The 12,500-nt window shown below is 35.4% G+C and overlaps 1 protein-coding gene across 1 annotated transcript in view; it reads left to right on the top strand.

Annotated features, from left to right (window-relative positions):
• Dhx15 (DEAH-box helicase 15) overlaps positions 1 to 9,451 on the top strand; it is a 10,201-nt gene extending 750 nt beyond the window's left edge. Inside the window, exons 2-13 of the mRNA XM_043027630.2 lie at positions 1,174 to 1,341; positions 1,506 to 1,725; positions 2,072 to 2,215; positions 3,365 to 3,622; positions 3,770 to 4,081; positions 4,188 to 4,337; positions 4,560 to 4,731; positions 5,026 to 5,154; positions 5,884 to 6,006; positions 6,978 to 7,168; positions 7,533 to 7,695; positions 8,532 to 9,451. Coding sequence (XP_042883564.1) covers positions 1,174 to 1,341; positions 1,506 to 1,725; positions 2,072 to 2,215; positions 3,365 to 3,622; positions 3,770 to 4,081; positions 4,188 to 4,337; positions 4,560 to 4,731; positions 5,026 to 5,154; positions 5,884 to 6,006; positions 6,978 to 7,168; positions 7,533 to 7,695; positions 8,532 to 8,659 — 2,158 coding nt within the window. The 3' untranslated portion in view covers positions 8,660 to 9,451. The remainder of the gene's footprint in view (positions 1 to 1,173; positions 1,342 to 1,505; positions 1,726 to 2,071; positions 2,216 to 3,364; positions 3,623 to 3,769; positions 4,082 to 4,187; positions 4,338 to 4,559; positions 4,732 to 5,025; positions 5,155 to 5,883; positions 6,007 to 6,977; positions 7,169 to 7,532; positions 7,696 to 8,531) is intronic.
• The last annotated feature ends 3,049 nt before the right edge of the window (positions 9,452 to 12,500 follow it).

Genomic DNA, 12,500 nt, shown 5'->3' with positions numbered 1-12,500 from the left:
AGTTCCATCCGAATTGACTTTAGCGTCCAGAGTTTTTTTATGGAATGTCGCAGCAGCATGGTTTTCACTTCGCATATATTCGTGTCCCCTGATTCTAATGTCAATCTGCTAGGATTTTTCCTATTAATTTGATCTTGCATTTTATATTTCAAGCTTCTTTGATTATGCTTAGCTAAAGAGCAAAAATAAAGTTACAGAATGCAATCCAAAATATCTGAATAATATAAAGTTAAAAAGGAATACCTGAAATTCAATATATCTTTAGTTTTGTTATAGATAATGATTAGTTCTTTGATATTTTTTTCTTGTGTTATTTTTGAAAAATGAATAGAGGTGTGTGTGACAGACAAGTTCAAAAATAAAAATTGGGCTTCCATTCAACTGCCACTGCAGTAATGAAAGTGTGACAGTAGTTTAAGTATGCATATATTGACTAGGTAGTGGGGTTTCTATTAGCAGAGCCCCTTGGGGTTAATCTGTCCAATTTAGTCGCAATTATGACGCTTAAAGATGATGACAATGCATAGGCTACACTAAGTGTAGAATTTTTTGTGTAAATTGATTGGTGGCTGTGAAAAAATGGGGAAACGGTGGTGGAGATGGCTGAGTTCTGCAGCTTGGTCATCGCATAACTTCCATGACAGTCTAGTCCTACCTGGTCTCACATCTAATATCTCGGCCCATTAACAGTGGGGAAGATTTAGCTGCGCTCGGACATTTTGCCAAGGTATTTTGAAATGCTGCGATCTATCTTTACGTTGAGGTAGCTATCGGCTGCTATGCGTCCGAGCACCTGAAGAGCGAACCATTTTAGTAAATTTGCCGATTCTTGGGAATGTCCCAAGCTTCTTGACCTGAATAATTGGAACTTAGTCTCAGAGGGATTCTGCCATATTAGAAAAAAAATGTCCCCCCCTGGCAAGGGATAGGTGAAGCTGGGAATGTCAAATATAACCACTTGGGTTAAGGGGGCAGAGTCCTCTGTCTAGAGGGTCAGAGAGGGTTATAGGGGTAAAGCCCAACCAGTTTCAGGCCTCATTTGTTTGTCTTTGGAACACTGCTTCCTTCATACCCCATAAAAAAGGAAAGGTGTGACTCTCTAGGTCTTTACGTTTGGACACATCTTTTTATTTCTGTTCAGCTTTTATTAACACACCCATTTTATTCCAACAGACATCAAGGAGATTATGAAAAGGACTCTGACAGAGACAGTGGCTACAGCAGCCATGGAAATGCAGGTGCCAATTCCGGCTATGGCAATCCGCAAAGAGGGGCTGTTGCCATGTCTCTTAATCCTTTTACAAATCTACCATACACACCAAGATATTATGAATTATATAGGTGAGTATTTTGTTACAAATTACAGTACTGTATGTCGTTAGGAAACAAAAATTCTTGAACATGATATAGTCTCACCAAAGATTATGGAATTATATTGAAAGATTCAACCCAAAAATAGGAGGTGGAATTATTAGCTAAACATGTCATTCTCTTTTGCCCACCAGGAAAAGAATTGGTTTGCCAGTATGGGAATACCGTAATAGATTCTTTGAGCTGCTGGGCCGTCATCAGACTATTGTATTAGTCGGAGAGACTGGATCTGGTAAAACCACACAGATGCCCCAGTGGTGTGTCGAGTTTGCTCGTTCAAAAGGAAAGAAAGGAGTTGCGTGTACCCAACCCAGGAGAGTGGCAGCCATGTCAGTTGCTCAGCGTGTAGCAGAGGTAAGGTTTATCAGTAACTGGTTTAGACAACTATATTTGCTATGATGCTTTAAAAAGTTTGCCATTTTTAAAGATGAAATTAATTGTCCTTTTTATTGTTTGATGCTGTTTTAGGGTATTGTTTGTTGGAAAATTATACATGGATGATTGTTTGCAAAGTAAAACTGTTCAGCATATACAGGAACCAACAATCAAAATGTGTTTTGGTCTCTTGACATTATAAGAAATGATATGCTTCTTGTAACCATGCAAATATGTATTCTGGGAAGTATTATCTCCACTTTATAATAAAGTATGTCATTGTGTATTTTTTTTCTTCATTATCATCTAAAACTTAATTTTTCAGGAATTAGATGTAGCCCTTGGACAGGAAGTTGGTTATTCCATTCGTTTCGAAGATTGTTCATCTTCGAAGACAGTTCTCAAGTACATGACTGATGGTATGTTACTTCGAGAAGCAATGAGTGATCCAATGCTAGAAAATTACCAGGTAAGCTTTTCTTTTGCGCTATTTTTGATATTTTTTCCACTAAATATAAATATAGTCTTGGAAGTGGAATGATATTGTAAAATTAATTTTGGCTGGTTGGTAGGAGTTATTTTTTACTCTAACCCACTTGTCGCGTTTTGATAGAATATGTATACAGTCGAATGGCGGGTTTATATTGTTTGGCTCGGTGCCATCCACATCTACAACTGACTCTGCCTTGGCAGCAAATCATGCTATCTGCTGCTAATGGGTTGATAGTTTTATCTTAGTAATACCAAAGCTCATGAAGCGCTGATATTTTTAGTGTTCCAGAATGTTAGTTAACATGAATCCCAAATGTCAACAAATTATAAGGATTCTTGATTTCAGTAGCTTTTAATACCCAAAGAAATATGTCAGAAGTTAAGCAACATCACATAATGAACATTGTATATGGCACCCAACTTTCTCTTCTTTTTTTCAAAAGAAAATAAATAGTGTGTGAAATGCTTTCCATAGAGATTAAAACTTGACCCATTGCGTATGGGTGTCACGACATACATGTTGGCCCTGATTAGGCCTGAGAGACAGGTGTCAATGCATACATGAAACGATATCGGGATCTGCTCACAGTTGAAGCACGCACACAGTCATGAAGTATTACGGCTGTAACTGCACTAGCTCTAGACCTACAGGGTTCCAAAGTCAGCCTAAACTCGTATTTTATGATGGATTTATGGAAAAATATTGTTTGGACTAGTCTGCACTACCTGGAGGGCAGAGAAAACCCTTTCCTCATCCCTCTAATTTTTTGCCGGTGCCACTACCATTCTAGACCGCCTGCCTTGACAACCAATTAGGTCGTTAGGCACCCTGTCGGCAATGTGTTAAGATTAAGTACATAATAGGTTTGAAACTCAACATCTAAACATCTATGAAACTAAAGATATAAACATTAAAAAGTGAAATGAATAAGAATATTATTTATAGTTTGTTCAGTTTGATGAACTGTAACTAGTTGGTATTTAGTATTTTTTTCTCTTGAGACAGAATAGTTTTTTCATAAATGCAATGTTGTTTATATATAATATATATTCTTTATTTGTAAATAGGGCATTAATTGCAGAAATTTTGCAAATGTGGTAATTCAGAATATTTTTTCATTAACAGGTAATCTTGCTTGATGAAGCTCATGAACGTACACTGGCAACAGATATCCTTATGGGTGTCTTGAAGGAGGTCCTTAAGCAACGAAGTGACTTGAAGTTAGTAGTTATGTCTGCCACTTTAGATGCTGGCAAATTCCAGCACTACTTTGATAAAGCTCCCCTACTGAATGTCCCTGGCAGAACGCATCCTGTGGAAATTTTCTACACACCAGAGCCAGAAAGGGATTATTTAGAAGCTGCCATTAGAACTGTTATACAGGTAATTACTAGTTTTTGAACTTTGTACTATATTGTTGTAATGTTTTTTTAGGAATTTTGATTCGCAGTTGAAGCAAAGATAATGAAATTAAAATTAATGTAGCATGATTTTGAAATAAATTGTCATCCCTGTTTCAAATCTTGACAGATACACATCTGTGAAGAAATACCGGGGGATGTTCTGTTGTTCCTTACCGGCCAGGAAGAAATTGAAGAAGCATGTAAGCGCATCAAAAGGGAAGTAGATGCTCTTGGGCCAGATGTTGGAGAGCTTAAATGTATTCCTCTGTATTCTACACTCCCTCCCAACCTCCAACAAAGAATCTTTGAAGCTCCACCTCCCAACAAGCCCAATGGTGCTATTGGACGTAAGGTGGTGGTATCAACAAATATTGCAGAAACATCGTTAACCATTGATGGTGTTGTGTTCGTGATTGATCCTGGCTTTGCTAAACAGAAGGTAAGACCTTCAGAGAAGTTTCTAAATGACAAAATTTTAACCTTGATATTGAGTCACTAATTCTAGTTCTTATTGTCTTAGTATTTCATTAATAATTATGTTTCAGGTGTACAATCCAAGAATCCGTGTAGAATCATTGTTGGTCTCGCCAATCAGTAAGGCTTCTGCTCAGCAGCGTGCAGGGCGAGCAGGTCGAACCAGACCTGGCAAGTGTTTCCGCTTATACACAGAGAAAGCTTTCAAAAATGAGATGCAGGTAAGATTTATCTTGTGTTTACTGAAGTTAATAGAAATGTTAACATTTTGAAGGGTTGATAACCAACTATATATGGTTTTAGGTGTCAATACTGCATGAACAGAAATAGAAGTTGTTATTTACTTGCAAACTGAGTAACTAAAAAAAGTGAATTATGTTACATTACTATGATCCTGTTACTTTAATCTACTTCAATTGGTATCTTTCTCTTTTCTCATTCAGGACAATACCTACCCAGAAATTCTCAGATCAAATCTTGGCTCTGTAGTTTTACAACTGAAGAAATTGGGCATTGACGATCTTGTGCACTTTGACTTCATGGATCCGCCAGCACCTGAGACATTGATGAGAGCCTTGGAGCTGCTAAACTATCTGGCAGCCCTTAATGATGATGGTTAGTATACACTTATTAGTAAAGAATCATAATTTAGAATTTTATTGTATGGATTGTCTTGCCCATTTTATTAAGATGGGTCCAGAAAGTTGAAATTAAAATGTTTAGCTATAATTTCTGAGTGATATGAATATTCATTTGTTGCAGTCTTTTGCTACTAAATTAAGAAAAAGTGATCAGCTCAAACAGTAGAAAGGTAACTGGTAATGAAAATTCTAGTATGGAAAGCATTACTGAAAATTTGACAAAACATGTTAGAAGGATATTAAGAATAGTTATAATTTTTTCTTTCAGGTAATCTGACTGAATTAGGTGCAATTATGGCTGAGTTTCCTCTTGATCCCCAACTAGCCAAGATGGTTATCGCTTCTTGCGATTTCAACTGCTCAAACGAAATTCTGTCTATCACTGCCATGCTCTCAGGTTAGTTACTAAAAGGTAATGGTACTTTTAGACTGCTTAGAATTAGCTAATGATGTGTAAATTCCAAAGTAAAAGGTTACAAAGTAAAAGGATGATAACAGTTTCAGAAGTTATTGTAAAATGTTTACTCTTTCTCTTGAACTTGATTTTGTGCTGGATAGGTCTTAACATGACATAGTTCCTTTATTAAAGTAAATCATGGAGAGATAGGTAAGGAAGAATTTTTATAATCCTTTTTTAACAGCTTACATGCTCCAGTTAGCAACTGAAATAGTTAGTGAGGAAAGTTTGAATCAAATTGGTAGTAACAAAGTGGGAACTGTTATGCACTACACAAGTGCAGCACGGCTGAAGTAAATCGTCACTGTAATGAGCCACACTGTATTAGAACCACATCTTTCCATCAGTCCCCCAAGGTAAACTTGTCTGAAATTGACTGGTGTTAAGAAGCATCAGGCTACATCAGCAAGGAATCAGGAGATTTTATCGGAGAGAACTCGCGAATTTGATGGCCAAATAGGATTGATTATGGTTGATCTGTGGAGGTTGTGGTTCTAATCTGGTGTAGCTCCCCTAGGTGGCTGAAGTAAAGTGTTGAGCAAGCCAGGAGGGGCGCTGCCCTTCGCCTTGTGAGGAGGGTGAGGCTTAATGTTTGGGCCGTACCCTCCCTCTCCTGCCGTCATGCGCGGCTGTGGTGGGGCCGGGTCGGTTTCCCAATTCTTGCTACAGTACCCCAGTGCTTTGTGCGCCCTAATGAGGCTAAGAAGGCTGCAGACGAGGCCAAGATGAGATTCGCCCACATTGATGGTGACCACCTTACGCTGCTCAATGTCTACCATGCCTTCAAACAAAGTGAGTATTTGAATATACTGTTTTTTTTGTTTTTTTTTGCTTTGCTTTGCTTTTCCTCTGTAAGATTGTTTGCCAAGATTCATATTACAGTAGGGAAAATAATTAGAATACCATTTTTTTATGAAGGAAAGAAAGATTTCAGAATTTATAGAAAAAGTAAACAAATCATTGTCTGCATTAGGTTCTAAAAAGATGACGAGATATTCATAACTATCCAAATATAAGAAAATTAGTAAATAAAAGGACTACATTGTCATTAACTTGGAAAAATTAATGACCATGTATATATGTTTGTGGATAGCATGTGGACATTTGCATTTCATTATTAAGATAGTTTGTGTGTAAGAAAGATGTTTTGTAAGCCACTTTTTGCATGTAGCAGTTGATTTTCATCTTTTGTTAAAAAATCAGCATGAAAGTATGTCTTAAAAGATAACCAGTGCATATAACTATCTTTGTATGTCTTTTTTTATTTTATGAAAAAAGCAAGTAAACAAGATACGTTTCATTGCTCATAACATAATAAAACTGAAAAATTTGAAAGATATGAATTATTATGTTAATATGTGTTGTTACTGAATGGAATGATCCATATTTTTTGTGAATATTCTTGTTAACCCATTGATGGCGGATGGCATGATTTGCAGCCAAGGCAGTCATTTGTAGATGTGGATGGCACTGTGCTAAATAACATAAACCTGCTACACGACTATACATATTTTATTAAAACCGCATCCAATGGGTTAACTTGATTAGAATGGTAGCCAGTCAAGTAACCTTGATATTCATTCATGCCTTGATATTCATTCAAGCATTGGAAAAGAAAAGTGATATGCACTGGCTTTTTCTGTCCAGTTTCCAGAATCCTAAGAGAACATTACAAGATTTTGTATCCTGGGATTTTCTTTCTGTTGAACCTGAATCTTTACTAATTACAATTCTTTTTTCCCTGATCCATTATACTCCGGTAGATATGGAGGATGTGCAGTGGTGCTATGACAACTTTGTCAACTACCGTTCACTCAAATCAGCTGATAACGTACGGCAACAGCTGTCTAGGATCATGGACCGATTCAGCCTCAAACGCACCTCTACGGACTTCAATTCTCGTGACTACTACATTAACATCCGCAAGGCACTTGTGTCAGGGTTCTTCATGCAGGTAGTATTATAGTGATAGATCAATATGATATAGTTCAATATAATAAAGAAAGAGACCAGTTAAAAGAAAAATTGCATGTACAGTGATTTCTTTTTTATTTTTTTGGTTATAGATTGCCAAGCCCTCAAGGACACAGTAGCATTGAATGTATAAGCAAAACTATGTTAATTTTGTATATGTTTTCTGTTGTTTACTAGGATGTTAAATGTGTGATACTGCAGCTGACTAACAGTAAATTGATGAGTCTATTTTTTAGTTAGAAGTGCTCACAGTATTATTCTAAGCATTTTCAGAGTATTTAAAGATTGATTTATATATGCTGTTTTATTTAAAAAGTATGGTAATATATTTCATGATATTTCAGATTGCTCATCTTGAAAGAACTGGGCATTACATGACCATCAAAGATAACCAGGTTGTGCAGCTTCACCCATCCACATGTTTAGACCACAAACCAGAGTGGGTTCTTTACAATGAGTTCGTCCTAACCACGAAAAACTACATCCGCACCGTGACAGATATAAAACGTAAGTATTTAAATGATGATTATCTGTGCGATTAGTATGAAGTAAGCCGCCTTGCAATTGCAGGTTCTGTTATTTCATTCAAGTAAGTATATGAAATGACACTTGTTAAACTAAGTCAGTGGGGAATATTGTTTGCAGCTTTTTCTTAAGTGAGACTGATCAAATTTATTAAGAGAGGATATGTGATGTAAACATTTTGTTGCTAAGGTGACATGCCAATTTTTATTATTATTTTTTTTTAGTGGATTTGATGGATTTGCAAATGTTTCTCATTATTGTTGTGAAGATGGACATTAAATTTTGAAGGTTATTATATGGCAATACTATTCAAGTGAAACACTAACTGCTTGCAAAAAAGTGAGAAAAATATGCTACAAACAGTAATGTGAGCTTTTTTTTTTGTTCTACAATGTATTTGCTGTTTAATTTTGTTATGCTTGGTTTGATTTTCATATTTGATAAAAATTCAGGTTCCATATTATTTGATAAAAATGAAATTGGAAGCTAATCCTCATGAAATGTTTGTTACAGCTACATCTCAAAGTGCATGTTGAAATTAGTTATGTTAACTATTAATGGACACTTTTTCTCAAAAGAGCTTGCCCCAATATTTATTGCAGTTTTGTAAACAAGAAGTAGTTATGTTTTACTTTAGTGTGAATTATTTTTTGCTACATCAGATGCTTCTTATTTAGGCATTGTTACAAATATGCACTGTATATTTTCTTTCTTTATAGTACTCTATATCTTGAACATCTACAATTTTATCTTTGATTTAGATATGATGCTCTACACAATTTACAACTCTGAAACTAACTTTTGATTTTTCTTTTCAGCTGAGTGGCTGATAAAAGTTTCTCCGAACTACTATGACATGCAGAACTTCCCTCAGTGTGAGGCCAGGCGGCAGCTGGAGAGTATCATTGCACGTCTGGAATCTAGACAGTATAGAGAAGGCTTCTAGGTGTCTTCAGAGAGACACTAGGTGGGACGATGAAGTAATTATTAAACTAGAAACTGTAATCTATGACAGAGTTTTTATTTGTTGGCATATTGTGGAATAGGTCAATAGCTGAACCATTCTCTCTTGAATAGAAAATTTGCAGAAGATTATGGGGTAGGGAAAGTTATGGATTAGATTGATGGGTATAAAGCAGAAGCAGTCTTAGTGTCTTTTTTTATGTAGATGAGATGTGAAGTAATGGGTATTAGTGCATATGTTATGAATATTTTATAAATGCTTTATTTTTCGCATTCAAATATTTCATTGTTTGGGCTATGGTCCTGACTAATTTTGAAGGCCAGAACTGTTATTATAGGAAAAGAAATGTATAAAGTGGTTATTGATATGGGTTTTAGGGATTTTGGGCATGTCACAAGATAGCCATTACTTCTTTTAAAGAGCCTCTTTTTGAGGACCTCATTAAAATGGTTGGAAATTTATCTTATTTTCTATTATAAATAATTGTAATGTATGTACAAACCTTCAGACTTCTGTATGAAATTTCTTTGTTGATTTCATTATCTGTCACATTTCTGGTAGTATTTTTTGAGCCTTTGGAAAATGGATAAAAAAAGTCTAAAGGCTACTACCATAAAATATCATTCCCATTGTGTACTCACTGAAGATGCCAGTAGTTTAATTATAAGCACCAATGCTACGGCATGTAGCAGGGTCCACAGATAATCTTCATGTAGAAAAAAAAGAAAAAAATCTTTTGGCTTATGTTCAACAATTAATAAAAGATTTTCTTAACATGGTTTCTTATTAACAATTCTAGAGATGTTCATCATTCCCTCTGTAATGGTACGTTTAGGTGATTGAAAATTGAATGGATTTATGCACTCGGCAATCTGTTTTACCCAGGATGTTTATAGGCATTTTTTGAGCCACATTATACCTGCCTGTTTCAAGTTGCTTATTATACAAATGTTTAAGATAACACCGAGAAAATTAGATTAGCATCTATTAGAAATGAATTAAACCAAACAATGGATAGCCTAACAAACATAAGTTAAGCAACTGTAAAAAATATTTTGTGTGCGTTAGTTCTAGCTCAAATTTTACGAAGTTTGGTACAGATGCTGCCTATTTGTATTAATATATACATAAACTTACATGTGAGCACACTTGTGTTGAGTGCCCTTATTTGACGTCATTATGTTGTCATCATTGCAAATTTAGCTGGGTTATAGCTTAAAGGCTGTACCAGTAAGCATTGTTGCAAATCGAAAAGTGCACAATCTGGCTATAGCTAGAAGTGTTTTTTCTTTTTTTTTTAAAGAAAATTGCTTCATACCCAGAACTGACTGAAAGTGAAAGCTTGGGTAATGAGCTAATCCATTTATGAAATAAATATACTGTTTGAATTGATTTGCTTAGAGAGACTATAAATTCAAGTATGAAGATACCAGTTTAAAGATCATGAGGAGAAATTTGTAAATAGCAAAGGTTGGTTATTAAAAACATATGAATTGAATGGTTGGTGCAAAGTGGAAAAGCTACATCCAGCAAAAACTATGGCTGGTGGGTTCTGCTCGTCATATCTTGCTCGATGTAGTAACATCAAAATGTGAGAAACCATTTTGGAAGCTCTGTAATCAGGAAAATTTGGTTGTGATTTCTCCATTTCTGCTTGCACATGAATGAACCAAGTTCTGATTGGAATTTTATTGATTCATAACCAACTGGACTTGTAGAGTTTTTTTAGTGGCAGTCTTTACTTTTATTCTTATGACCAGAAACATCAATAAAAATATTCATGCATAAACAAAGTTCATTTGGAAATTTATATCTTAACTATAAAGCCTGGGAATAACAGTCGAATTTGTTTCGAGTTGTAAATGAACATACACCTACTATTACCCATTGAGTCGGTAATCTATTAAGGTCTAGGATTACACTCTTTTACTTTACAGAGGGTAAAAGGCTGAATGAAAAGTGCCTGAGTTGATGAAAAATCTGTATTCTATTTTTATCAGGCCTAAAGTGGCCCATAAATGGCCTAATGTGAATATCCATCATTGGTGCTTGATCATACAATTTGAGTATTATTGAACATTGACTAACATGTTTGACGAAGATAAAACAAGTAATTTCTTATTATACATGAGGTTCGTCATGATAGAAAATAGAACTCAAAGCATGAGTGATATAAAGAGATAGGTGAAAAGAATTTCAAAAATAATGTAACAGATCACTTGCATTTTTTCTTCAAAAATTTGATTAACAAAATTCAATTAAAAGTGCTTATGTTAGTATTAGTACCTTGCCTAATCCTAACCAGTTGTAATGATTCATGAGAATCTGTCTTTTTAGGTGCCAGTCTTCGATCTATAGTTCATATGTTTTCTTGATTTCTTTAAAGACTGGATTAAAAGCAAGAAAGATTGCACCCCATAGCTAGTAAACTGCTAATTTCGGTTTTAGCATGTTTAATGGCAGCATGGCTATGCATGGCATATAGTTATGCATCACCTAGGATGAGAATATCTGACCGTATGTGGGTATTTTAAATTTTATAGACTCATAAGCAACTGGACTTTAAAGAGTTTCTAGTGACAGTCTTTAATTATATATTCTTGTTATATACAGAAATTGAAACGTCAATATAAATTCTATTGTATGTAAAGAGCTATGCATTTCTGCTAGTTCAAATTCAGCAGCCATATGTGGCCACAGAGTGAGTTTATAGATGTTCTGTTACATTTTCATAACTGATGCAATCCCACATCTTTGTCAGCTAGATGTTTAAAAGCTTATTTTTATGTGTTAAAAACACAGAAAACTAAAATTACGAATGAAATGTTATTATCTTTCAAGTTTCCTAACAATAATCATTCAGGAACGTATGGTGCTAAGAGAGAATGGCAATGGCATTTTTTCATAACAATTGAGTTTTATTATTGCTAACATATACTGAAGACAGACATTGAAGATAAAATGCTTCAGCAATGAAGTAGCAAAACCTCCCTTTCATGTCATTTTTCCCGAACATTGGATCATATTGGTATTGCTAATAATTCTACAAAAGAGGACTGGAAAATCTGATCCTTAGAATTGATAACGGGAAAGGTAGAGAATAATGTGTAAAAGGAAAAAGGCCGGAGTGGAAGATATACTAATGTGCTTAAAAAAGAAAGAATGCCAGTGGGCTGGCAAGCCATATATGTTAGAGAGAAGACAGGCAGACAAAGAAGGCAAAGAAAACTGGAGTTATGTTCAATAATAGCATAACTAATTTCAACATGCACTTTGAGCTGACAGACATGTAACTAACAAACATTTCATGAGTATTAGCCAAGGTTATTGGCAAATTGGCCCTCTCTCTCTCTCTCTCCCCCTCTCTCTCTCTCTCTCTCCCCCTCTCTCTCTCTCTCTCTCTCTCTCTTGTATACATATATACATACATATATGTATATATGTATGTATATATGTATATATAAATAAAAATTTTACCTCCCTGACTGGGACTCGAACCTGCGCCGTCAGATTGACAGGCACGGTCCTGAATCCGATAGACCACACGACCTGCTAAAAGATTTGTCTAAACAGATGCCTTACAACCGTCATGGAAATATCCTATGTGCTCATAGCAGAGCACATGAGAAGGTAAAAATTGTATTTCTATATTAAATGTGTTACTGCATTCTACCATCTTTCTCACATAGATATAACCTTGGTAACCTGATTTGGGACTTGAATTTCTGATTTTGTTGCTGCCGAGTGCCCGCGGCAATTGTCTGTAAAACCTGGCTATCACTGCTCTTTTATGAGCACATAGGACATTTCCATGATGGTTGTA

Source organism: Penaeus japonicus, unplaced genomic scaffold (assembly GCF_977035675.1).
Source record: "Penaeus japonicus unplaced genomic scaffold, GWHDUDI00000001_assembly GWHDUDI00000002, whole genome shotgun sequence".
Lineage (NCBI taxonomy): Eukaryota > Metazoa > Arthropoda > Malacostraca > Decapoda > Penaeidae > Penaeus > Penaeus japonicus.
This window is presented reverse-complemented; position numbering and strand designations above follow the sequence as displayed.